The sequence below is a fragment of the Scyliorhinus canicula genome, chromosome 11 (genome assembly GCF_902713615.1).
Source record: "Scyliorhinus canicula chromosome 11, sScyCan1.1, whole genome shotgun sequence".
Lineage (NCBI taxonomy): Eukaryota > Metazoa > Chordata > Chondrichthyes > Carcharhiniformes > Scyliorhinidae > Scyliorhinus > Scyliorhinus canicula.
This window is the reverse complement of record NC_052156.1, coordinates 96417078-96444576: the sequence shown is the minus strand read 5'-3', so window position 1 is coordinate 96444576 and position 27499 is coordinate 96417078. Positions and strand designations below refer to the sequence as shown.

Sequence of the window (27499 nt, the reverse complement as noted above, 5' to 3'; positions counted from 1 at the left end):
CCTCTTACCCGTCCGAGACTTCGAGCGATCCAGAGCTGGATCCAGCATCATATTAAAGTCCCCACCCAGGATCAAACCCCCCGTCTCCAGGTCCAGGATCTGGCTCAGCATGCGCCGCATGAAGCCCGCATCATCCCAGTTGGGGGCGTACACATTGACCAGAACCACCCGCTCCCCCTGAAGTCTTCCGCTCACTATTACATATCTACCTGCACTGTCCGCCACCACATTAGACGCAACAAACGACGAGCTCTTCCCGACTAAGATCGCCACCCCTCTATTCTTCGCATCGAGCCCCGAGTGAAACACCTGTCCTACCCAGCCTCTTCTCAGCCTCACCTGATCCGCCACCTTAAGGTGCGTCTCCTGGAGCATAGCTACATCCGCTCCCGATGCAACGCAGCCACCAATCTCCCCTCCTAGTGCCGGCCCCGCCCCTAACTCCTCCAGCGTGGGAAGAAAGCCCGCGCTTCCATCCCAAACCCCGCCCCCCCCAGCCCAACACGCGGGAAAAAGATGGGCACATGACCCAGCGGGACCGCGAACAGCTCCCCAACCCTCCACGAGTGGAAAAAACTAAAAAGCACCACAGTAAATAAATAACAGCCCCAAAAAACGAAGAAGCAGAGCAACGAAAAAGTAACATCGAACACAGCCAATAAAAACGAAAGGATACTGAGGAGGACAAAGCCTCCGGACAATGTACATCATTCCCCAGCCCCCCAGTCCTCAGTTCGAGTCCAATTTCTCTGCCTGGACAAAAGCCCAGGCCTCCTTCGGAGAATCAAAGTAGAGCTGGCGGTCCTTGTAAGTGACCCAAAGGCGAGCCGGCTGTAACAGGCCAAACTTCACCCCCTTCCTGTGAAGCGATCCCTTCGCCCGATTGAAGCCAGCTCTTCTCTTCGCCACCTCCGTGCTCCAGTCCTGATAGATCCTAATGTCCGCATTCTCCCACCTGCTGCTCCTTTCCTTCTTCGCCCATCTCAGCACGCGCTCACAGTCAACGAAGCGGTGAAAGCGGACCAGCACCGCCCTAGGCGGCTCGTTCGGCCTGGGCTTCCTCAACAGCACTCGATGGGCCCCCTCCAGCTCCAAGGGTCCTTGGAACGACCCCGCGCCCATTAACGAGTTCAACATCACAACCACGTAGCCCCCCAAATCCGAACCTTCCAGCCCCTCTGAGAGGCCCAAAATCTGCAGGTTCCTCCGACGGGAGCGGTTCTCCAACTCCTTCATCCTTGCCAGCCATGTCTTGTGAAGCGCCTTGTGCGACTCCGCCTTCACTGCTCGGCCCAGGAGCTCGTCCTCGTTCTCCGAGGTCTTTAGCTGTAGCTGCCGGATCTCTGCAGTCTGAGCCGTGAGTCGTCATGATCTTGTCCAGCGAGACCTTAAACGGTTCCTGGATCTCCGCCTTCAGCTCCCTGAAGGAGCGCTGAAGCAGCACCTGCTGCTCCCGCGCCCACTGCTGTCACGCTGCCAGTTCCCCGCCCGCCTCCATCTTGTTTTCCTTGCCTCGCACCTTTCTCAGCTTCAAAGTCGATTTTCTGACCGCTCCGCTCCTGGTCCAGCTCTTAAAAGAGCCTGAAAGTCCAAAAATAGCGGGAGCTACCGAATGTGCGGCTTAGCTCCACATCGTCGGAACCGGAAGTCAAAGATGAAGTTCGTCTTGAGGGGGTCGGTTGATGAACTCGCCCAGAATTGGAATCTGTTCATCAACTTCTTTAAGGAGGATTGGGTGTCAGCAGAGGGGAAAGAGCGGGTGCGGGAGAGATAAGAGGCTTACAATGGAGAGAACAGAGGTGGGGTGAGAGTTGGTTATTTATTATGCTTATTTATTTATGTTTTCGTTGTTTATATAAATGCCTGGATAAAATATTTTTAAAAAACTGACCAGGGTCTCAGGTTGTGTTCTTTTAGTTCACACCATGGAAGATACTGGCTTGGATTCTCTGCTGCCCGCCGATGGTCGGGGTCCTCGATGCAACAGTCAGTCGAAAATCCGGGATCGGCCAGGTGAAGGACCCCAATTCAAATGGGGTTCTCCGACCACCTCGCTGGTGCCGGGATCGAGGTTCATTCCGTGCAGCAGCGGGAGGGTTTCACTGAATGCAAATGTGTGTTACTGACCTATTTGCATCCATTAAACAGACCCGGGGCCTGAATCTCCAACCCTCCATGATTCTCTGGTCGCCTGGGCGAACCACTTGAGCGAGGATTACTACGGGTTTCACCAAACGTGAGCCTGGCGTGGTGAACCTTGCCATGGGCCAAGGGGATAATTCCTTAAGAGAGTTAACCCCAAAGTCCATCTGAGGACCCCCCTCCTCTTTCCTCTCTTTCCCGCCCCCCCCCCGCCAACAATGCATTACATGCCCAACCCTTCTCCACTAGACCCCCCCCCCCCCAAGGATCCTCTAGTTAGGGGGTCTCTATGGGAGGGGGAGACCCACTAGTCTATGGGATGGACCCTATAGTTAGGGGGTCTCTGTGGCGGGGGGAACTCTAGTTAGTGGGTCTCTGTGGGTGTACCCTCTAGTTAGGAGGTCTCTGTGGGGGGAGGGTGGTTGTGTGGCCATCTAAAATGGCCGCCCGCAAAGGATAATGGGAATTGTGGTCAAGTTGGGACACAGACAGTGCATAGCCCCTGTGTATTGGACAAAGGAAAACCAGAGCGATCTGAAACTTGCACCGGTTAAAGGTCAGTCACCGATTCCCCCAGGACAATAGATTCAAATAAAGGAATAGCAACAATAGCAGACTCACTGGCATCGCTTCCGCCTTATGTTGGAAAGGGACCCGCCCAGCCTTCATGGTACCAGCCCCTAATTGGCCAGAATCTATTAGGATGATCGAGACCCTCTTGATCCATTGGATCCTGAGTTAGCACCGCCCAAAAGGGCATGCAAAAGGAGAAGGATAAGAGGGACTAAGCGATCGGTCTCTTTTGGGGGCCAGCCTGTGCCCACACCAACTGCAGCATAACAACCAGCCAAGTTCAAGACCCACGATCACTACCTGAGAGAGACGAGCCGCAGCCGAGACGAACCTGACGGCTTCCAGCTCACACACGTGGGGATTCAGATAAAGGCCTTATCTACCCGCACAGAACCGGTCACCCAGAAGTTAAGTAAAAGGTCATCTTAGTTGATAGGTGTAGTTTAATATGTAGCCGCGTGTATCATTGCACAGAGAGCTAAGTCTTGTGTTTAACAATAAACTGTCCTTTGAACTAACATACTGGTTGTGTGGTCATTTGGTCAATACAAGAAACATTCTCGCAGCTTGTGTGGTTATTATTAGCAACAGTCGACCCTCTAGTTAACGGGTATCTGTGGGGAGAGTACCCCCCGTACTCTCTAGTTAGGGGGTTCCTGTCCGGGATGGGAGGGCGTCCTTCAGTTCGGGGATCCCTGTGGGGGGGGGGGGGGGGGGGGGGTTCTTTAGTTTGTAGGTCCCTTAAGTTTGGGAGTCCCTGCGGGGGGGGGGGGGGTTCCTTCAGTTAGGGGGTCCCAGTTTGGGGGGGGGGGGGTTCCTTTCAGTTAGGTGAGGTCCTTGGGGGGGGGGGGGGATTCCTTCAGTCAGGGAAGGTCCTGTGGGGGGGGGAGGAAGTTCTTCAGTTCAGGGGGGGGCTGTTAGGTTGGGGGTGAATTCCTTCAATTAGGGAGGGGCCCATAGGGGGAGGCCCCCAATTAAGGGGTCCCGGGGGTGTGGTTGGTGGAGGGCTCCATATTAAGGTGGTCCCAGGTTGGGGGGGGTGGGTGGTGGGGGAGGACTCCCTATGAGTGGGGTGGGGTGTCCCAGGGGAGGGTGGAGGGCTCCTTATTAAGGGGGTCCTGGGGGGGGGGGGGGGGGGGGGGGGGAGAAAGAGAGAGAGAGGATGGGGCGGCTCCCTTGTAAGGGGGGGTGGTCTCCCTATTAAAGGTGCTGATCGGTTAATGGGGGGGGGGGTGAGCCAGTGTCAAGCGGGTGCCTGACTTGGGGGTTTGGGATCACGGGGCTGCTAAGGGGGGGGAGGTTGGATGTTGCTTTGCTGACGAAATGGGGCTGCTGGCAGACGACGAAGTTCGTGGGCAGATAAGGAGGAACATCAAAAACTACCTGGAAACTAATGATTGCGGAAACCACGGTGTGGGAGGTCCTGAAGGCAGTGATCAGAGGCAAGTTGATCTCTATCAGATCCCATAGAGAGAAGAGAGAGCGCAGAGAGACAGGTGGTGGGGTGGGGTGGGGGGGGGGGGGGGGGTGGGGTGGGCGGGGGGGGGGGGGAATTGTTGCGTTGTATTCTTTTCTTTGGCTATGGTTAACTTTTATTTCATTTTGTTATGTTAATGATTGCACACAGTTATGCAAAAAAAATGTTTTTGACAAAAATTTTGAATAAAAATAATTTTTTAAAAAAAGATTCACCTGAGGAAGGAGCTGCGCTCCGAAAGCTCGTGTTTAAAACAAACCTGTTGGACTTTAACCTGGTGTTGTAAGACTTCTTATTGTGCTCACCCCAGTCCAACGCCGGCATCTCCACATCATTTTTATATTTTGACGGTTATATATGTTCAACCTCTTTGTCTTTAGTTTTTGTGCAGCAATTGTTCTGCGCCTTTCTTGTGACAGAATCTTTGAGCATTTTACAATCAATTTCCAGCTTAGAAATGTTAAGGCTTCCATTTCTTTTTTTCTCAAACAACAAGCTTGGCTGCCATGTGGGACGATGCTTAATCAGAACCCAGGCTGGCCCCGGTACTTTCAGATATGGGCTACTCTGACTACTTTGCAGCACTGAAGCTTTCTAAACTAGTCCTGACTTTGAACTGAAACTTTTTCTCACCCCTGCTGGATCCTTTAACTGTGCACTCTGTGGTCATGAGATCTTGTGGAGTCCTCAGCTGTCCTCAGATAAGCCACAGGCTTACCACTCTTTGGGTGAAGACATTTCTCCTCATCTCTGCCCTAAATGGTCTATTCCGTATCCTCAGATTGTGACCCCTGGCTCTGGACATACCCACCATCGAGAACTTTACTTTAGCAATGGGCAGGGATAGGTATATACCGCAAGGCAAGAATTATAGCTGGGGAAAAGGCAATTATGATGCTATTCGGCAAGATTTAGGATGTATAGGATGGGGAAGGAAACTGCAGGGGATGGGTACAATCGAAATGTGGAGCATTTTCAAGGAACAGCTACTGCATGTCCTTGATAAGTATGTACCTGTCAGGCAGGGAGGAAGTTGTCGAGCAAGGGAACCGTGGTTTACTAAGGAAGTTGAAGCACTTGTCAAGAGGAAGAAGAAGGCTTATGTTAGGATGAGACATGAAGGCTCAGTTAGGGCACTTGAGAGTTACAAGTTAGCCAGGAAGGACCTAAAGGGAGAGTTAAGAAGAGCGAGGCGAGGACACGAAAAGTCGTTGGCGGATAGGATCAAGGAAAACCCTAAGGCTTTCTATAGGTATATCAGGAACAAAAGAATGACTAGAGTAAGATTAGGGCCAATCAAGGATAGTAGTGGAAAGTTATGTGGAATCAGAGGAGATAGGGGAAGCGTTAAATGGATATTTTTCGTCAGTGTTTACACTGGAGAAAGACAATGTTGTCGAGGAGAACACTCCGGTTCAGTGGACCAGGCTAGATGGAATTGAGGTTCACAAGGAGGAGGTGTTAGCAATTTTGGAAAGTGTAAAAATAGATAAGTCCCCTGGGCCAGATGGGATTTATCCTAGGATTCTCTGGGAAGCCAGGGAGGAGATTGCAGAGCCTTTGTCCTTGATCTTTATGTCGTCTTTTTCGACAGGAATAGTGCCGGAAGACTGGAGGATAGCAAATGTTGTCCCCTTGTTCAAGAAGGGGAGTAGAGACAACCCTGGTAATTATAGACCTGTGAGCCTTACTTCTGTTGTGGGTAAAATGTTGGAAAAGGTTATAAGAGATGGGGTTTATAATCACCTTGAAAAGAACAAGTTGATTAGCGACAGTCAACACGGTTTTGTGAAGGGTAGGTCATGCCTCACAAACCTTATTGAGTTTTTTGAGAAGGTGACCAAACAGGTGAATGAGGGTAAAGCGGTTGATGTGGTGTATATGGATTTCAGTAAGGCGTTTGATAAGGTTCCACACGGTAGGTTATTGCAGAAAATAAGGAAATATGGGATTGAAGGTGATTTAGCGGTTTGGATCAGTAATTGGCTAGCTGAAAGAAGACAGAGGGTGGTGGTTGATGGCAAATGTTCATCCTGGAGTTCAGTTACTAGTGGTGTACCGCAAGGATCTGTTTTGGGGCCACTGCTGTTTGTCATTTTTATAAATGACCTGGAAGAGGGTGTAGAAGGATGGGTTAGTAAATTTGCAGATGACACGAAGGTCGGTGGAGTTGTGGATAGTGCTGAAGGATGTTATAGGTTACAGAGGGACATAGATAAGCTGCAGAGCTGGGCTGAGAGGTGGCAGATGGAGTTTAATGCGGAAAAGTGTGAGGTGGTTCACTTTGGAAGGAGTAACAGGAATGCAGAGTACTGGGCTAATGGCAAGATTCTTGGTAGTGTAGATGAACAGAGAGATCTCGGCATCCAGGTACATAAATCCCTGAAAGTTGCTACCCAGGTTAATAGGGCTGTTAAGAAGGCGTATGGTGTGCTACCCTTTATCAGTAGGGGGATTGAGTTTCGGAGCTACAAGGTCATGCTGCAGCTGTACATAACTCTGGTGCGGCCGCTCCTGGAGTACTGCATGCAGTTCTGGTCACCACATTATAGGAAGGATGTGGAAGCTTTGGAAAAGGTTCAGAGGAGATTTACTAGGATGTTGCCTGGTATGGAGGGAAGGTCTTACGAGGAAAGGCTCAGGGACTTGAGGTTGTTTTTGTTAGAGAGGAGAAGGCTGAGAGGTGACTTAATAGAGACATTTGAGATAGTCAGAGGGTTAGATAGGGTGGACAGTGAGAGTCTCTTTCCTCGGATGGTGATGACCAACACGAGGGGACATAGCTTTAAATTGAGGGGTGGTAGATATAGGACAGATGTCAGAGGCAGTTTCTTTACTCAGACAGTAGTAGGGGTGTGGAACGCCCTGCCTGCAACAGTAGTAGACTCGCCAACTTTAAGGGCATTTAAGTGGTCACTGGATAGACATATGGATGAAAATGGAATAGTGTATGTCAGATAGGCTTCAGATGGTTTCACAGGTCGGCACAACATCGAGGGCCGAAGGGCCCGTACTGCGCTGTAATGTTCTATGTTCTATAACATCCTTTCTGCATCTACCCTATCTAGTTCCGTTAGAATTTTATAGGTTTTTATGAGATATCCCCTCGTTCTTCTGAACTCCAGCGAATACAATCCAAACCTATTCAATCTCACCTCGTACGTCAGTCTCGCCATCCCATGGAAGTATTTCAAAAAAAGCAGTATTGCTAGATTAACAAGAAGAACATTATCAGACTCGTGTGTAAGATGATGCCACCTCAAGTTGAATCCACTATCTGCACAGAATCCAGTGCAATGCAGTTGAGCATTATAATTGGTTTCGCAGAACAGGAAACATTGACACAAGTAATGAGAGTGAAGAAATGTATTGCTTGAGTTGATGCAGTAATTTTGTTTCGTATTGCAGGGAAATGCATTGATGCAAAAAAAGATGTCAAACACGTTGATTCATTTTCCTTTTCTGGAGCCAGAGGAATTACTCCATGAATATGGATCTGTAGAGTACTTCCAAAGCAGCGACAGAGGGAAGAAAGGGGAACTATCAAAAGAAGATCTCACGGAGTTTGAAAAGGTGAGCACTGAAACTAGAACAATAGAGGTCAAAGATATAAAATGTCACAGGATCATTGGATTGGATTGGATTTGTTTATTGTCATGTGTACCGAGGTACAGTGAAAAGTATTTTTCTGCAAGCAGCTCAACCGATCATTCAGTACATGGGAAGAAAAGGGAATTAAACAAAATTCAAGAAAATACATAATAGGGCAACACAAGATATATAATGTAATCACATAAACATTGGCATCGGATGAAGCATACAGGGTGCAGTGTTAATGAGGTCGGTCATTTAGGAGCTTGGTGACGGTGGGGAAGAAGCTGTTTTTGAGTCTGTTCATGCGTGTTTTCAGACTTCTGTATCTCCTGCCCGATGGAAGAAGTTGGAAAAGTGAATAAGCCGGGTGGGAGGGATCCTTGATTATGCTGCCCGCTTTCCCCAGGCAGCGGGAGGTGTAGATGGAGTCCATGGATGGGAGGCAGGTTCGTGTGATGGACTGGGCGGTGTTCACGACTCTCTGAAGTAGTCGTGGCCGAGTGGTTAAGGCGATGGACTAGAAATCCATTGGGGTTTCCCCGCGCTGGTTCGAATCCTGCCGACTACGCATCTTCGTTTGGCAGCAGGGTAGCATAGTGGTTAGCACAATTGCTTCACAGCTCCAGGGTCCTATGTTCGATTCCGGCTTGGGTCACTGTCTGTGCGGAGTCTGCACATCCTCCCCGTCTGTGCGTGGGTTTCCTCCGGGTGCTCCGGTTTCCTCCCACAGTCCAAAGATGTGCAAGTTAGGTGGATTCGCCATGATAAATTGCCCATAGTGTCCAAAATTGCCCTTAGTGTTGTGTGGGGTTACTGGGTTATGGGGATACGGTGGAGGTGTTGACCTTGGGTAGGGTGCTCTTTCCAAGAGCTGGTGCAGATTCGATAGGCCGAATGGCCTCCTTCTGCACTGTAAATTCTATGATAAGTTCCTTGCGGTCCTGGGCCAAGCAGTTGCCATACCAGGCTGTGATGCAGCCCGATAGGATGCTTTCTATGGTGCATCTGTAAAAGTTGGTAAGGGTTAATGTGGACATGCCGAATTTCCTTAGTTTCCTGAGGAAATATAGGCGCTGTTGTGCTTTCTTGGTGATAGCATCAATGTGAGTGGTCCAGGACAGATTTTTGGTGATGTGCACCCCTAGGAATTTGAAACTGCTAATCATCTCCATTTGGCCCTGTTGATGCTGACAGGGGTGTGTACAGTACTTTGCTTCCTGAAGTCAATGACCAGCTCTTTAGTTTTGCTGGCATTGAGGGAGAGATTGTTGCCGCTGCACCACTCCACTAGGTTATCTATCTCCCTCCTGTATTCTGACTCGTCGTTATTCGAGATCCGGCCCACTATGGTCGTAACGTCAGCAAACTTGTAGATGGAGTTGGAACCAAGTTTTGCCACGCAGTCGTGTATGTACAGGGAGTAGGGGGCTAAGTACGCAGCCTTGCGGGGCACCGGTATTGAGGACTATTGTGGAGGAGGTGCTGGTGTTCATTCTTACTGATTGTGGTCTGTTGGTCAGTAAATCGAGGATCCAGTTGCAGAGTGGAGAGCCAAGTCCTAGGTTTTGGAGCTTTGATATGAGCTTGGCTGGGATTATGGTGTTGAAGGCGGAGCTGTAGTCAACAAACATAGAACATAGAACATAGAACAGTACAGCACAGAACAGGCCCTTCGGCCCTCAATGTTGTGCCGAGCCATGATCACCCTACTCAAACCCACGTATCCACCCTATACCCGTAACCCAACAACCCCCCCTTAACCTTACTTTTATTAGGACACTACGGGCAATTTAGCATGGCCAGACCACCTAACCCGCACATCTTTGGACTGTGGGAGGAAACCGGAGCACCCGGAGGAAACCCACGCACACAGGGGGAGGACGTGCAGACTCCACACAGACAGTGACCCAGCCGGGAATCGAACCTGGGACCCTGGAGTTGTGAAGCATTTATGCTAACCACCATGCTACCCTGCTGCCCTTAAACAGGAGTCTGATGTAGGAGTTCTTGTTTTCGAGATGCTCTAGGGATGAGTGTAGGGCCAGGGAAATGGCGTCTGATGTGGACCGGTTGCGACGGTATGCGAATTGAAGTGGGTCAAGGCGTTCCGGGAGTATGGAGGTGATGCGCTTCATGATCAGCCTCTCGAAGCACTTCATTACGACTGAAGTCAGGGCCACCGGACGGTAGTCATTGTGGCACGCTGCCTGGTTCTTCTTTGTTACCGGTATGATGGTGGTCTTCTTGGAGCAGGTGGGGACCTCGGAGTGGAGTAGGGACAGGCTAAAGATGTCTGTGAATACCTCTGTCAGCTGGTCTGCGCAGGCTCTGAGTGCACGACCAGGGATCCCGTCCGGGCCCGTCGCCTTCGCCGGGTTCACTTTCAGGAAGGCTGATCTGTCTTCGGACGCTGTGATGGTGGGTGTGGGTGAATTATGGGCTGCTGGGGCCGTCGACAGTGGGTTGTTGGTTACCTGCTCGAACCGAGCATAGAATGCATTAAGTTCATCGGGGAGGGGTGCACTGCTGCCAGAGATACTGCTCGGCTTCGCTTTGTAGCCCATTATGTTGTTTAGTCCTTGCCACAACCGTCGAGAGTCTGTCTGTGACTCCAGCTTAGTTTGATATTCTCTCTTGGCATCTCGGATGGCTTTGCAGATGTCGTACCTGGATTTCTTGTATAGGACAGGGTCGTCTGCTTTGAACACATCATATCTGTCCTTCAGTAGGGAGTCAATCTCGCGGTTGAGCCATGGTTTCCGCACGTACTGCTTTCTTTGGCATGCAGTTGTCCACACGTTTACTGATGAAGTCTGTGTTGGTGGTGGCATACTCATTTAAGTTAGTCGCTGAGTTCTTAAATATGACCAGCCCACTGTCTCTCGGCAGTCGCGTAAGATCTCTTCTGTCTCCTCGGACCAGCACTGCACAGCCTTCTTAGCTGGATTCTCCCGCTTGAGTTTCTGCTTGTAAGCCGGGAGAAGGAGCACAGAAGGGGCAGCAGGGTAGCATGGTGGTTAGCATAAATGCTTCACAGCTCCAGGGTCCCAGGTTCGATTCCCGGCTGGGTCACTGTCTGTGTGGAGTCTGCACGTCCTCCCCCTGTGTGCGTGGGTTTCCTCCGGGTGCTCCGGTTTCCTCCTACAGTCCAAAGATGTGCGGGTTAGGTGGATTGGCCATGCTAAATTGCCCGTAGTGTCCTAATAAAAGTAAGGTTAAAGGGGGAGGGTTGTTGGGTTACAGGTATAGGGTGGATACGTGGGTTTGAGTAAGGTGATCATGGCTCGGCACAACATTGAGGGCCGAAGGGCCTGTTCTGTGCTGTACTGTTCTATGTTCTATGTTCTATGGTCTGATTTCCCAAAAGGCGGTCAGGGGATGGAACGGTAGGCGCCCTTGATTTTTGAGTAGCAGTGGTCAAGAGTTGTCGCCCCTGGTGGGACAGGAGATGTGCTGGTGGAATTTTGGCAGTACACTCTTGACGTTGGTCTTGTTGAAGTCTCCGGCCATGATGAACAAGGCCTCCGGGTGTTCTGTTTCATAGTTGTTTATGACTGTGTACAGTTCATCCAGCGCCTTCCTCACTTCTGCCTGGGGTGGGATGTAGACCGCTGTGATAATGGCTGAAGTGAACTCACGTGGAAGATGGTATGGGCGGCACTTTACGGTCAGGTATTCCAGGTCTGGGGAGCAGTAGGTCGCCAGGGTCGCCACATCCAAGCACCAGGAGGAGTTGATGAGGTGGCAAACCCCTCCAGCTTTCGCTTTTCCTGAAGATGCCGTGCGGTCCGCCCGGTGAATAGAGAAGCCTTCAGGTTGTATGGCGCAGTCCGGTGAGGTGGGGGTGAGCCATGTCTCTTTGAAACAGAACACACAGCAGTTTCTTACTTCTGTCTGAGAGGTAAGTCTGGCGTGAAGTTCATTCAGCTTGTTTTCAATCGCTTGGACATTTGCCAGGAGTATGCTGGGGAGAGGGGTCTTGAAACCGCGTTGCTTCAGTCTAACCTGCAGACTGCCGCGTTTCCCTCTCTCCCTCGGTCGGCGGCTGCTGCTGGATGATCTTGGGATCCGATGGGTGACGTCAGCCCTTGTGGAAGGTAGGTGGTTGCGTCTGGCAGGGTCCAAGGCGCTGACGGGGACCAGGACGCTGGTTACGTTTCCGGGGTCGCGTCTGGCAGGGTCCCGGGCGCTGGTTGAGGTAGAGTGGTTTCCGGGGGGGGCGAGTTTGGATGGGTCCCGCCGTTCTGCGGGCACGGGAATACCTTGCAGCGCGTTAGGGTCCTCGCGCGCGGTCTCCGCCATTTTTGGGGTCCTGGGTCGTGTGCAGGGTCTTCCTGAGGCAGGTTGGGCTGGGTCTCGTGGTCTGTTCCCTCCCTGGGCGCTCCTAGGGTTGGATCTTGAAGTCGGCACGGTGGGGCCTCCATGTGGATTTTTCTTTCTTCCATCACCAGGTAGGTCGGGTTGCTGGGCGGGCCTCTCCGGGTCGGGTCGCTGGGCGGGCCGCGTTCGACCGGGTCTTGCCGTCGGGGGTCAGGTCGGGAGCTCCAGGGACTAGGCCGGGCATCGGTAGTTAGGCCGGGTTTGGAGCTCCGAGGCCCGGGTCGGCTCCAAATCGAGGTCGGGGCTTCACTTCCGGTTTGGGCCCAATCTTCTTCCAAGCCACGGAGGTCAGGTCGGGTCGCGTCAAAAGGTCTCCAAGGGCCTCGGAGGATCTTCAAGCCAGCAAGAGAAGATAAAAGAGAGAGGTTAGTAATAATATTAGCTTTAGAATTAATTTTTAAAAGATTAGAACGAGTATAAGTTAAGTAAAAAGTGGATCTGTTGGGGAGAGCTTGCAGAGAGTCACCTCACTCCGGCGCCATCTTGTTATAAAACCCATACATTACCAATATGTCTTCATAGTAGATAGATTGGGTGAGTTCGGACAGATCAGTATTTACTACTTTTATCGCATTTGTTATGGGCCAGGGTTTAGAGAACCCCAAAGTGTATCATGGCATTCACGACAGCATTTACTAGATTGTGGTATGGGGAGCACACAGCCCACTCTACAGGTGTGGTACAGCAGAAATGGAAGAGTATTTTTTAAAGCAAACAAAATGTTACTCTATGAACTCAAGTTAACCTTCTTAAAACATATAGTGAACATCTTAGCAACCATTAATTCAAATGCAAGCCCCAAAGAATACAACACTAAGTAATTCTTTCCTTTTAACATCCATGAGACCTGGGGGAAAAAACAACTTTTAACAGAAGCACATCAGGTTAAAGTCACAACTGAGAGAAGTTATTAGTTTTAAATCACCAAGGGATCGATTTACATTCTTTAGATTACAGAGAGAGAGAGACTAATACCCCTTCTGGCTGTGACTGCAGCTATCCAGCTCTGAAAATGAAAACAAAACACACCCTGCAGCAAAAAGCCTAAAACGAAAGTAAAGAGCTGACAGACAGCCCAGCTCCACCCACTATCTGACATCGCTGCAGATATACACACTCATTTCTTAAAGGTACTCTCATTACAGATACTTACATACACACCCATTTATAAACACCCATTTCTTACATGACACCTCCCCGCAAGAAAAAAATAAAAAAAACCATCAACTTCAAGATGGTTTCATTTTTCACCTTTTCACTATCCTTCAAGAAATGCACACAGTAAATATATTGTATCGTTTCAAAAGACAACACACGCAAATAGGTATAATAATGTAGTCCATTTTTCTTTCTTCCTTCAACTGAAATCCTTCTTGATTGACAGTCTCTTTGACCAAGAAGATCTCTGCACGATCCGTCCATTTCTCTACGCCTCGGCATTTCTCTTTAAAGTCAGATATTTTAGTTCAATCTGACCAAAGAGTCCCTTGCAATTCTCCAACACTGGAGCATTGGTTATCATAGCTTTCAGGCAGTCAAATACCTGTTGACGCTCCACTGTCCATTGAAATTTTTGACATTTCTGCAGCAAGTCCATCAGTGGCGCAATCATGCAACAAAACTGTTGCACAAATGTTCGAACAAATCCACACATGCCAAGAAATCACGTTATTTCCCGTCGTGCCGAGGGTATCGGAAACTCCCCAATAACTTTTATTTTCACATCCCGTGGCACCATTCCACCCTGTCCAATTGTATGGCCAAGGAAAGTGACTTGGGCTTTTCCAGATTCACTTTCAGCTAGGTTTACCACCATTAACTGCATTAACCTTTCTGTAGTCCACACACAACCGTTGGGTACCATCTGGTTTTGGTACCATCATTATGGGTGAGCTCCATTGGCTGCAACCCACTTCAATTATGCCATTTTTAAGCATACACTCAATCTCTTTGTTAACCTGTGCCAATTTTAAAGGGCTAAGTCTGTATGGATGTTATTTGATTGGAACAGCATTTACCACATCTACATCATGTCTAGCCATTTTAGTACTTTTCAATTTATCTCTGCAAACTTGCCCATGTGATATCAATAACTCTTTCAGGTCAGTTTGTTTTTCCTCTGGAAGGTAACTCGACAATTTATCCCAATTTTTAAGACATCCTCATTTTTCAATTTAATTTGAGGTATGTCAAATTCACAGTCATCTGGATTTGGTTCGTCACTTTGAGTTAGAATCATTAAAACCTCCTTTTTCTCTCCTTCCCATTCAAAGTACCTTTTAAACATCTTCACATGACACGCTCGGTGAGTCTTCCTTCTATCTCGTGTTCTTACCACATAATTCACCTCACTTAATTTCCTTTCAATCTGTTAAGGTCCACAAAACCTTGCACTTAAAGGTTCACCTACCACTGCTAAAAACAGTAAAACTTTATCTCCACTGGCAAAACTATGAACTCTGGATTTCTTGTCCGCTACCCATTTCATCACATTTTGTACAACGTTTAAATGTTGTCTAGCCAATTCACCTGCTCTATTTAATCATTCCCTAAAATTTGACATGGAATCCAAGAATGTATATTCTGATTTCTAACTCACCAATTTTTCCTTAATCAATTTAAGTGGTCCTCTTACCTCATGAACAAAAATTTGCTCAAAAGGACAGAATTTGGTTGACTCATTAGCTGCATCCGTAATTGCAAACAGTACAAATGGAATTCCTTTATCCCAATCCTCTGGTAATCGTGACAATAATCCCTCAACATTGTCTTTAATGTCTGATGCCACCTTTCTAACGCTCCCTGCGATTCTGGATGGTACACAGTTGATTTAAATTGTTTTATTCCTAAGTTTTCCATAACTTCTTTGAATAACTTTGAGGTAAAATTTGATCCTTTATCCGATTGTATTTCTGTGGGTAGTCCATATCTAGTAAAGAATTTAAGTAACTCCTCCACAATCTTTTAGCTGTAATATTACGTACTGGAATGGCCTCTGGAAACCTAGTAGACACATCCATTATAGTCAAAAGATATTGATTCCCAGTTTTTGTTTTAGGAAGCGGTCCTACGCAATCAATTAGGACCCTTGTAAAAGGTTCCTCAAATCCTGGAATGGGTATTAAGGGCGCTAGTTTTTATCATTGCTTGAGGTTTACCTATCACTTGACACGTGTGACATGATTGACACAATTTAAGTACATCTTTATGTAGTCCAGGCCAATAAAAATGTTTTTGTATTTTGGCTTGAGTGTTCCTTATTCCCAAATGACCTCCCGTTGGTACCTCATGTTCAACTTGCAACACCTCCTTTCTGTACCCTACCGGCAATACTACTTGATGAACTTCTGCTCGCTTTTCATCCGCCTGCATATGTAAAGGTCTCCCATTTTCTCATCAAGTCATCACTTTTACGGTAATAACACTCTGGTATACACTCAGATTCCTCGTCCGTGTATGCTTTCTGATATATCCGTTTTATTTCTATATCTTTTTGTTGTAACTCCGCCAATTTTCCTGAATTAAAAATATCTGCCTCATCCTCCACTTGTTCTTGTTCTTTTTCAACCATCTGATCAAAAATCGTTTCTGATAATTGCACTTCAACGTCATCTTCACTCTTTGATTTCTCCTCTTGTCTTAACCTGTGACTTTGCGACCTTGTTACTACACAATCCGGAAAAATCCCAGGATACTCGTCCTTCAACACTTAAGTTGTCTAATTTTCCACTGGTTTACCAACCACAGTGGGCATCACTCCCACCTGCGATCCAGCTATATCATTACCCAAGATAAACTATATTCCAGGACAAGCTAGTTTCTCTATTACTCCGACCACTTCACTCTTCACTTGACTTTCCAACCTTGCCTTATACTACTCCTCTCACCCTGAATTCCACATATTGGCAATATTCTTCCCAGACTACATAACTTGTTATCTCTTACCATTAAAGATTGACTAGCTCCCGTATCTCTTAAAATTTTGACTTCTTTATCTGCACCTGCTGATACACATGAGTAAACTTTACCCACACAAGTAAATTCTTTAAAGAGATCTGGCAACTTCTTATCAATCAGGCTGCACAATCTTTTGCACCTCCTTCGCTTCACTTGGGCTTTCCTTTGCCACTTTAACAAACCCCACTGTCTTATCCTGTTTTACCACATCAGCCTTCCCAGTGTTTTTCTTCAACCACAAACACTGTGACTTTCCATGGCCTAGTTTATTACAGTGGAAACATTTGAAATTTTTCATTTCTTTTCCACCCTCCTGGATTCATTTTATAATCTGAGGTACACTCTCCTTATTATCTCCCATCAGATCAATTTTACCTTTACCACTTGAGTATTTCTCATGTCTCCAATTTCTATCCCTCACAGGCTGAAACTGATGTCGGAAACCAAGCTTTGATTTATGAACTAGTTCATAATCATCTGCCATTAGGTTAGATGGCCTTTAGTTTTTTTTCCATGTCGGTGCAACATCGAGGGCCGAAGGGCCTGTACTGCGCTGTATCGTTCTATGTTCTATGTTCTATTACTGCTACTAATCTTGCAGTTTTAACCCGTTGCTCATCCACATGAATTCTCACTACATCAGGAATTCAATTTTTAAACTCCTCCAAAAGTATAATTTTTCTGAGAGAAATTTAATTTGTAACTGCATTTTTGCCGTTTCCAATGAGTCAAACTGTATCTCAGGCAACTTTAAATGCTTAGCCACCCGCCATAATGACCACCTTTTCGCATTTTGTCAGGTAATGTTAACCACAATGTTTTTGCCATATCTAACAGTCTGCATTTAGTCTCTGTCTGTAAGGTACTGCGTGTGACCGTCTCCACTCCCACAAACTTCAGAGCCTCTGAAAAAGCCATTGTCCACAATACACTCCACACTTAAACTAGAATACCACACCTGGAAAGCAACCACAGTATGTTCACCCGTCACTGTCTTTCCGTTCATGAAGCCAATCCAATAGATAGACTTTTATCCCAGACGAGCCCCCAATTTCTTATGGGCCAGGGTTTAGAGAACCCCAAAGTCTATCATGGAGTTCACCTGACCCACAACTTTTACTAGATTGTGGTATGGGAAGCACACGGCCCACTCTACAGGTATGTAGAGTTATGGAAAAGTATTTTTTAAAGGAAAACAATGTTTATTCTATGAACTCAAGTTAACCTTTTAAAAAATTTAGTGAACATTTTAGCAACCATTAATTGAAATACAACCCCAAAGAATACAACACTAAGTAATTCTTACTTTCCCTTTAACATGCATAAGACTTTAAAACATTTTTTTAAACTGAAGCACATCAGGTTAAAGTCACTGCTCAGAGCAGTTATTCGTTTTAAATCACCAAAGGATTGATTTACATTCTTTAGATTACAGAGAAAGAGACTAATGCCCCTTTTGGCTGTGACTGCATCTATCCAGCTCTGAAAATGAAAACTAAAACATCCCCTGCAGCAATAATCCTAAAATGAAAGTAAAAAGCTGACAGACAGCCCAGCTTCACCCACTCTCTGACATCACTGCAGTAATAAACACCCATTTTTTAAAGGTACTCTCACTACAGATACTTACATACACATCCATGTATAAACACCCATTTCTTAAAGGTACTCTCACATGGCACTTATAGTTGGTAAAGTTTTTAATTTGTGGTCTATAGTTACTGAAGTAATGAGAACCAGGGAAGATGGCTCCTAGAGTAATTGATATTATTTCATTTTAAAAATGGTTTAATTTAAAGACTTAAGTAATGGCAGGAGAGCTCAAAGCCATGGTGTGCTCTTCCTGCTCTATGTGGAAAACAAAGAACATTTCCAGTGTCCGGGGCCAGGATGTGTGCAGGAAGTGTCACCAGCTGCAGCTCCTGGAGTCCTGGATTGGCCTCGCCAAAAATTTTATGTTGGGTTATGTGGATAGGGTGGAGGCATGAGCTTATCTAGGGTGCTCTTTCCAAGGGCCAGTGCAGACTAGATGATCTGAATGCATTTGAGAGGATGCAGTCGGGCATGGTGGCACAGCCGGATAGGTTTCCGAAGGAATATTATAAAAAATTCAAGGATAAGCTGGTACAGCTGGTGTTGGGGATGTTTGAGGAGGCGATAGAGAAGGGGATGTTACCACAAACTTTCGGGCAGGCTTTGATTTCCCTATTGCTCAAAAAAGATAAGGATCCGATGGAGCGTGGGTTGTATAGGCCCATATCACTTTTAAACATGGATGCCAAGGTATTGGGGAAAGTACTGGCAGGTAGGCTAGAGGAGTGCCTCCTGAAGTGATAGGTTAAAAGCAGACAGGGTTTGTGAGAGGGAGGCAGCTCTCCTTCAAATATTACGAGGGTGTTAATGTGGTTATGGCATCGGCGGAGGGGAAGGAACCAGAGGTGGTTGTGACATTGGACGCCGAGAAAGCATTTGACCGGATAGAATGGGGGTACTTGATGGAAGTTCTGTAGCGGTTTGGGATTGGTCCACAATTTGTGGACTGGGTAAAGCTACTGTATAAGGAGCCGACGGCGAGTGTCCGCACAAATAGCATCAGCTTGGGATACTTTTCTCTCCACAGTGGGACTAGGCAGGGATGTCCTATGTGCTGTTTGCACTCGCGATTGAGCCATTGGCCATCGCATTAAGAAGTTGCGGGGTATAGAAAGTGTGGGGGGTGGGTAGAGCAAATGATGCCCTCATATGCCGATGACTTGCTGTTATACGTGTCAGAACCAAGTGTCCCATTAGGGGGAATATTGGAGCTGCTTCAGATGTTTGCATCTTTCTCGGGGTATAAATTAAATCTAGACAATCATAGAATCTGCAGTGCAGGAGGCAATTCTGCCCATCGAGTCTGCACCGGCCCTTGGAAAGAACAGCCTACTCACGCCAACACCTCCACTCTATCCCCGTAACCCCACCCAACCTTTTTGGACACGAAGAGCAATTCAGCATGGCCAATTCACTTGTCCTGCACATCTTTGGACTGTGGAAGGAAACCGGAGCACCCAGAGGAAATCCACGCAGACACGGGGAGAACGTGCAGACTCCACATAGACAGTGACCCAAGCCGGGAATTGAACCTGGAACCCTGGAGCTGCGAAGCAACTGTGCTAGCCACTGTGCTACCGTGCTGCCTACTCACAAGAACCTCGGTGCCTGGCCGGGAGTGTGGGCAGGTGTGAGGGGCTGCCATTCCGTAGGGCAGGGGCTCACTTTAGATACCTGGGGGTGCAGGTTGCTCGGAATTGGTGGGGAGGTCGGGGGGGGGGGGGGGGGCTCTGTAGGTACAACATTTCTCGTTTGGTGGGGCGGTTGAAAGCTGATCTGGTTAGGTGGGATGGTCTCTCTCTGTCACTGGCGGGTCGGGTACTGGTGGTTAAAATGAATGTGTTGCCGCAAATTCCAATGCCTGCCGATTTTCCTGCCTTTTTTAGAGAGGCATTTTTTAGAGAGATTAAAGGAATGATTACCTCATTCATATGGGGAGGGAAGGTGGCCAGAGTATGAAAAGTGCTCAACAGAGAGGAAGGCAGGGGGTTTGGGTCTTCCGTATCTGATGTATTATTATTGGGCGGCGAATGTGGAGAAGGTATGGAGCTGGGTCAGAGGGGTTGGTTACCAATGGTCAGAATGGAGGAGAGCTTGCGTAGGAGGTCTAAATTGAAGGCACTAGCAACAGAGCTGCTCCCGACGGACCTGGGGAAATACTCTAGGTGTCAGGTAATAATGAAATGAAAATCGCTTATTGTCACGAGTAGGCTTCAATGAAGTTACTGTGAAAAGTCCCTAGTCACCACATTCCGGCGCCTGTCCGGGGAGGTTGGTACGGGAATCGAACCATGCTGTTGGTCTGCTTTAAAAGCCAGCGATTTAGCCTGGTGAGCTAAACCAGCCCCTGCTGGTTTGTTGAGAATTTGGAGTCCGTTCCATCAGCACTTTGGGTTGGGGCAAGGTAGAGGGAAATGTCGATTCGGGAGAACCATAGATTTGAGCTAGGAAAGTGGGATGGAAATATTCGGAGATAGGAGGAGAAAGGAATTACGACACTAAAAGATTTGTTTCTTGGGGGTCGGTTTGCAGGATTGAAGGAACTGGGAGCGAAGTATGGCAGGGGCAGGGGGAAATATTTAGATACATGCAGGTTCGAGTCTTTGCAAGAAAGGAGATACAGAGCTTCCCGGTAGAGCTGGCCTCAGCATTGCTGGAGGAGGTGCTGACGACAGGGGGAACTGGAGAAGGGGGTAACAGTTGGGAAGAAGCTGTTTCTGAATCTGTTTGTGCATGTTCTCAGACTTTTGTATCTCCTGCCCAATGGAAGAAGTTGGAAGAGAGAATAACCCGGTGGGAGGGGTCTTTGATTGTGCTGCCCGCTTTGCCAAGGCAGTGGGAGGTGTAGACAGAGTCAATGAATGGGAGGCGGGTTCAAGTGATGGACTTGGCTGTGTTCCCAACTCTGTAGTTTCTTATGGTCTTGGGCCGGCTGTGATACAGCCAGATAGGATGATTTCTATGGTGAAGAAGGTTATCTAAGATTGCAATGGGAATATGATAATTTGGGCCAGTGGGCCGATGAATGGCAGATGGAGTTTAATTTGGATAAATGTGAGGTGATACGTTTTGATGGTTGAATCAGTTAAGGGTTATAGAACAGTACAGCACAGAACAGGCCCTTCGGCCCTCGATGTTGTGCCGAGCAATGATCACCTTACTCAAACCCACGTATCCACCCTATACCCGTAACCCAACAACCCCCCCCCAACCTTACTTTTTAGGACACTACGGGCAATTTAGCATGGCCAATCCACCTAACCCGCACATCTTTGGACTGTGGGAGGAAACCGGAGCACCCGGAGGAAACCCACGCACACACTGGGAGGATGTGCAGATTCCACACAGACAGTGACCCAAGCCAGGAATCAAACCTGGGACCCTGGAGTTGTGAAGCAACTGTGCTAACCACTATGCTACTGTGCTGCCCAGATTGCTGTCATTCCACCATGCCACTTGGTTCTCTATCTCCTCCTGTATTCTGATTCATTGTTGTTTGAGATCTGACCCAGTACGCTCGTGTCATCAGCAAGTTTGTAGATGGAGTTGGCACGAGATGGTGCAAGTGGAAAGAACATTGGTGCTGACTTGACCAAGCACCAATCAGAATTCAATGGTGCCAAATTTGTGCTCCACAAATGTGTGGTGTGGCTTGGCCTGCCAAACTATGGGTCACGTATCAGGGTAAAGAACATTACTTTGACACCCGAAAGAAGCCAACAAATTTGTCCAGTAGAATAGACTGGGCAAACAACAATAGAGGGAAGAGGCCAGAACATGGACTGCAAGACGTCGAGAGCGGCAGGGGCGAACAAGAGGAGAGCTGCAGAGAGAACGGGTGTGGAGAGGTAGTTGAGGGTTAAATTGGGGAGCCACTACAAAAGCGAGTAGGCTGGTGTACAGGGGTACAGTGAGCAAGTAGGCACACCTCCCAAGAGGGGAGGAGGGTCTGGCAGAGGGGAACTTCAGAGGAAACAAAGGGCGAAAAGCGATGGGTCGGGGGAGGCAGAAAAGAGCGCAAAGCAAAGGGAATGGGGGACGCAAGGGTGGGAGAAACGGAGGGGAGCGAAGAAGGGGAGACCGCTGGTTACAAATCATACATGGCGACTGTGAAAATGAGGAACTAGTCGCCATCCATCTTGTATGTCCTGTGAGTAAGGGTAGGTGCGGGCAAACAGGGCCAAGCCCACAGGGTGAATATGGTTGACCCCACAAAAGGGGGGTGGTGCAGGACAGCCCCCACCCCGCCCAGCACCAAATCTGGATTGTAGCATGGAATGTAAGGCACCTCAACAGGTCGGTGAAGAGATTTTGGGTCCTCACCCATCTCAAGAGTCTGGTGGTGGACGTAGGGACCGACTGAGGATAAGGAAGGGCTAGGTGGGACATTAATAGACAGAACTAAGCGTTTCCGCAATTAATGCATCATACCTAAGCTCTGCAGTCCTGCCACATCCAGCCGTGAATGGTGATGGACAACTAAACAACTCACTGGAGGAGGAGGCTCCACAAATATCCACGTCCTCAATGATGGAGGAGCCAGTACATGTGGATTCAGGCCAAGGGCTAGTCGGTGGGCTTGTGCCGCCCGCCACACTCCATATGACCGCCCGGAGGAGGACGGCAGCTTGGTGGTGAGCATGGAGGAGGATTTTGACGCTCTCTACAGCAAGGCAGAGGGTGTCCTCCAGCCCTCATCCCCACGGGGGAACTTATCGACCTCAATCACTGTCACCGGGACTGCATGCGCTAGCACTTGACAGCTGTCCAGAACTGGCATGGCTCCTGGGATTCACCTGTGCCTATGCCATAGAGGCGCGGGAAACAGATCAAGACTAGGAGGAGCAGCGTCGAGCTCTTGCCTTCCTCATGGGGCTTCTGAGGGAGTGGAGGAGTAGGCGCTCCTCTGCTCCCTGTGTGCACATTTAAAGGTGTTGGTGAGGGATAAAAACTACCACTGACATGGAGATAACCATAGCCAGCCTCAACATCAACGGCAGCAGGAATGCACATCAGATTCCAGTGCTTCTCGGTCCTCCGGGACGGAAAGCATGTTGTGTGCTTCCTGCAGTAAACCCACACCGCCCTGGAAGAAGAAGCCAAGAGGCTCCTGGAGTGGCATGGGGGGGATCTTCATGAGTATCTGACCTCAAATTCAGCCTGGGTGGCGGCTATCTTGTTGTCTCCACATTTTCAGCTGGAGATTTTGGGGCGAGCCAGTACCAGGCCGCCTGTTGCACTTAAAGGTCTGCGATGGAGGCGTGGTGCTTCACTTTGTGAATGTTACGCTCCTCAGATTGAACCGCAGCAGGCGACTTTCTTTGATAAGAGGGCGGGATTCTCCGGTCACCAGCACCAAAATCGCGTTTGGCGATCGGCCGGAGAAATCGGGGGCAGTGCCACTTTTGCGATGCTCCGCCCGCTCCAAAACAGCATACTGTGGGAGTATTCCGCATACCATGTGGACGGCCATATGGATGTTACCTGAGGCCCTCCCCGTGATGCTCTTCCCCCGAGGGGCTGTGTTCCCGATGGCGTGGGTCTCTCATGCTATTTTCTTTCGGGAATTCGGCGTGGCCTAGTCCAGCGCTGCCACAATCTGGGGAGAGCCGATCCGCAGGCTTTGGCAGTGGCGGCTTTGGCAGGGGCTGGGGGCACATTTGGGGACACTATTTGGCAGACACACTGCGTGCGTGAAGCCATATTGCACAGCGCAAGCGCTGCCACTGACCCAACAATTCTCCAGCTGGTTCGGCAGCTAGAGCCGGGTGCTCGACGCTGCGTGTCTGCTAGTGCCCCACCAGATGGGAGATCGGTGGCCATTTTATGTCATTTTGTCGGTCGTAAAGCGCCACCATTCCCATGCCGGTGTCAGGACATAGTCTCCAAATCAGAGAATCCAGCCCAGAGTGTCCGCTCTTCTCGGCACCATCCCGGTGGGCGAGTGCATCGTCCTTGGAGGGGATTTTAACTGCACCCTCCAGGATAGGGATCGTCTTAGTATCCAGCACGTTTTCCCAGTGGTGGTGACGTTGAGGGACCTGTTTGGGTGCTTTGATTTAGTGGACTTCTGGGAAACTCTCCATCCTGACTCCAGGGTGTACACCTTTGTGCGCAAGTGATCAGAGCGTCCAGAATCGGCCATCTTTACATATCTATGACTGACTTGGCCAGCGTTCTGCCAACCCCTGTGGAGCAGATGCTGTGCTCGGATCACCACCTGCCCGTCCTGCGCTCAAGCACTGGCACTTTGACAACCTGCTGCTGGAGGACGAATGGTTCCTGGTCTCCTTTTGTCGGTTCTGAGCCGTTGGGAGAAGGAAGCGGGGAGGCTTCCCCTCCATGAGGCTATGATTGAACATGAGCAAGACTCACATCCGTGCCTTCTGTCAGGGGTACAAGAAGGGGTCGACGGCAAGGCGAAAATCCAAGATCGCCAAATTGGCTGAAAAAACCTTTGATCTGGAGACACGTCTTGCTCAGCCCAATGAGGACCTGGCCCTGCGGCTGGTGTATAGAGAAAAAGGGCGCGCTGTGGGTCCTGCAACTTGTCTGGTCCCACAGTGAGTATGTGAAGTCTTGGTTCCGTCTCCTAATGGACATGGACCGCGGCTCCTCCTCCTTCTACTCGCTGGAGAAAGGGCATAGGGCCGTTAGCAGACTTCTCCGCTGCTGGCCGACGACGGGTCCCTTGTCTCCGATCGGGGTGGGGGGGGGGGTTCAGGACCCAGGTTAGGTACTTTTATTCCGACCTCTTTTCTCCGGATCCTGGATCCGAATTTCTCTGGATCTGTTCCAGCGAGGACGTTTACAGAGTGCTGTGGGAGGACCTACAGCAGGTCGGCCTGGAGGGCGCTGGGAGGCTCGATTCACCGATTGACCTGAGAGAGCTGACCGGCGCTCTTGACAGCGTGTCAAGGGGCAAAACCCCAGGGCTGGACGGGCTGACCATCGAGTTATTCAGGGCGTTTTGGGACATCCTGGGGTGCGACTAAGCGGGTGTCCTGGGGGAATGTATCACGACCGGGGAGATACCCCTTTCGTGGCGCAGTGTCGTTATTGCCCCATTGCCCAAGAAGTGGGATCTCCACCACCTTAAAAATTAGCTACCGGTCTCCCCCCTCAGCACGGACGACAAGATTTTTGCCAAGGCACTGTCTTTGCGCCTTGGTTCCGTGCTGGACCACATGTCCACCCTGACGAGTACTCCGCGGTCCTGGGCGAACCATTTACGATAACATCCACCTGGTCCGGGACCGAATCCAACATTCACAGAGGGCTGGTATGTCGAGCGCCTTCCTGTCTCTCGACCAGGAGAAGGCGTTCAACATGGTGGGGCACAAGTATTTACTTGGGACTCTGCGTGCCCTCAGGTTCGAGACTCATTTTGTCACCTGGATTCAATTACTGTGCGCTGCTGCAGAGTGCCTGGTTCGTTTTTTGAGAGGAGTGCGTCACGGCTGCCCCTTGTCCCACCAACTTTATTCATTTTGCGTGGAGCCTTTCCTGTGCCTCTTGCGGAGGAGGTTATCTGGTCTGGTACTGCGCCGGCCCGGCATCGCGGTGGTCCTCTCGGATTACGCTAATGACATGCTCCTCATGTTCACGGTACGCAGTGATCTGTGGAGGATGCGAGAGTGGCAGGATGTGTACTCCGCCGCGTTCTCTGCTGGGACCAACTGGGCTAAAGGTTTCGGACTCCTGGTTGGTCCGTGGCAGATGAACCCCCTCACAGAAGAGCACAGGCCCTTTAGCTGGAGCAGGACCAACATCCTCTACTTGGACCTTTGCCTGCCTGAGGAAGCCTGACAGGAGCTGGAGGCCAAGGTCACCGCTCGCCTAGGACGCTGGACAGGACTGCTCCGAGTGCTGTCCTACTGGGGTCGGGTTATCGTCATAAACCAGCTGATTGACTCCACAGTGTCGTACCAACTGGTCACTTTGACCCCTCCCCCTGAATTTGTCACCCACATCCAGAGAACTCTCCACCGGTTCTTCTGCGACACTAGGTCGCTGCAGAGGTCGTGAGTGTCCCGATTACGGAGGGTGGTTAGGCGGTGGTGTGCGTTCGTACCCAGGTGGCGACTTTCCTTCTTCAGACTCTGCAGCGATACCTGTACGTCGGGCTTCCTCCATGGTGGTGTGCCTGGCGACGTATTTCATCCGCCAGGTGCATGGCCTGAACTACGACGTGTAGCTTCTGTTCATTGACCAGCAGTGTAGAAGTCAATTTTTTTTCCACTTCTGGACTGTGGTAGAAAGATTCAACAATGCTTGTTAAGGAAAAATAACAAAATTTTATTTACGAACAGACCTGCAGTTATGGCTGAAACTTGAGGTCAGAGGGCAGTTAATGTCACTGCTGATTCCTTCCTAAGTTCGCACTTTCACATAAAATTAGCTCAGTATTTATACATGATCAGAATCAGGATTACGTGACTACAGCTTGGTCAGGAATTCGATCAGAAGTACAAACATAAGCAATATCATAAAACAGGCGTCACCTTGCTGACCTTCCAGGACTCTCTGTCTCATCACTCAGACCATTATTTCGTCCTTTAATGGAATATTAAAATGTCGGAGGAGACTTGTCCCTTCCTGACCTTATCTTGCCGTATTTAGACTGCCTTGGGTTATGACGAGTTGGTCTCATCAGAATTTGCGGAGCTCAGGCATTTTGGAACAGCTTCACCATCTCTGATCTTATTCATGCTTTAGGTCATGCGAAGTCAGCTTTTCTTACATTGTACCCAGTAGTTGACCAGTTTTCCCATCATGCCATTACTTACTTCGTACAAAATCACAGCAGGGCCTTCGGAACTCTTTGCTGGCGCTGCCCGTCTTGTACCAGGACCTTCTCAAAGTCTGGAGCATGGTCGCCACGTGCCGCAGTTCTCCCTCATCAGGAGTAGTGGTGTTGTTAGGGAGCCACGACACAGGTATCCGCACCTCTACAATATCCTTTGAAGTGGCTGGCGGAGCGGAGGGCTATGGCTGCCGGGTGACCAGGATCGGGGATGTGCTGGATGGCGGAGAAGTGGGCTGGATGACACCCCACGAACTCGCTGAGTGGCGTCCGTCCAGCTCGCAGCCAAAGCCATTCAAGGCCTCAAAATGGTCATGCTCGGTCCCGAGGCCGCACTCGGTTTGGAGACAGTACAGAACATAAAGAACATAACTTAAGAACTAGGAGCAGGAGTAGGCCATCTGGCCTCTCGAGCCTGCTCCACCATTCAATGAGATCATGGCTGTTTTTTTTTGGACTCAGCTCCACTTTCCTGTCCGAACGCCTTAACCCTTAACGCTTTATTCTTCAAAAAACTATCTATCTTTATCTTAAAAACATTTAATGAACGAGCTGCAACTTCTTCACTGGACAAGGAATTCCATAGATTCACAACCCTTTGGGTGAAGAAGTTCCTCCTAAACTCAGTCCTAAATCTACTTCCCCTTATTTTGAGGCTATGCCCTCTAGTTCTGCTTTCACCTGCCAGTGGAAACAACCTGCCCGCATCTATCCTATCTATTCCCTTCATAATTTTATAGATTTCAGTAAGATCCCGCTGCATCTTTCTAAATTCCAATGAGTACAGTCCCAGTCTACTCAACCTCTCCTCATAATCCAGCCCCTTCAGCTCTGGGATTAACCTAGTGAATCTCCTCTGCACATCCTCCAGTGCCAGTACGTCCTTTCTCAGTTAAGGAGACCAAAACTGAATACAATACTCCAGCTGTGGCCTCACTAACACCGTATACATGCCCGTCTTGTACCAGGATAGACAG

At 49.1% G+C, this 27499-nt stretch overlaps 1 protein-coding gene and 1 non-coding gene across 2 annotated transcripts in view; both read left to right on the top strand.

Annotated features, from left to right (window-relative positions):
- The first annotated feature begins 7579 nt into the window (after positions 1-7579).
- Positions 7580-27499, top strand: part of LOC119973209 — a 98158-nt gene continuing 78238 nt past the window's right edge. The window contains exon 1 of the mRNA XM_038810870.1: positions 7580-7765. Coding sequence (XP_038666798.1) covers positions 7613-7765 — 153 coding nt within the window. The 5' untranslated portion in view covers positions 7580-7612. The remainder of the gene's footprint in view (positions 7766-27499) is intronic.
- Positions 8273-8354, top strand: trnas-aga. Its single transcript has one exon. It is a non-coding gene; the product is annotated as a tRNA-Ser (tRNA).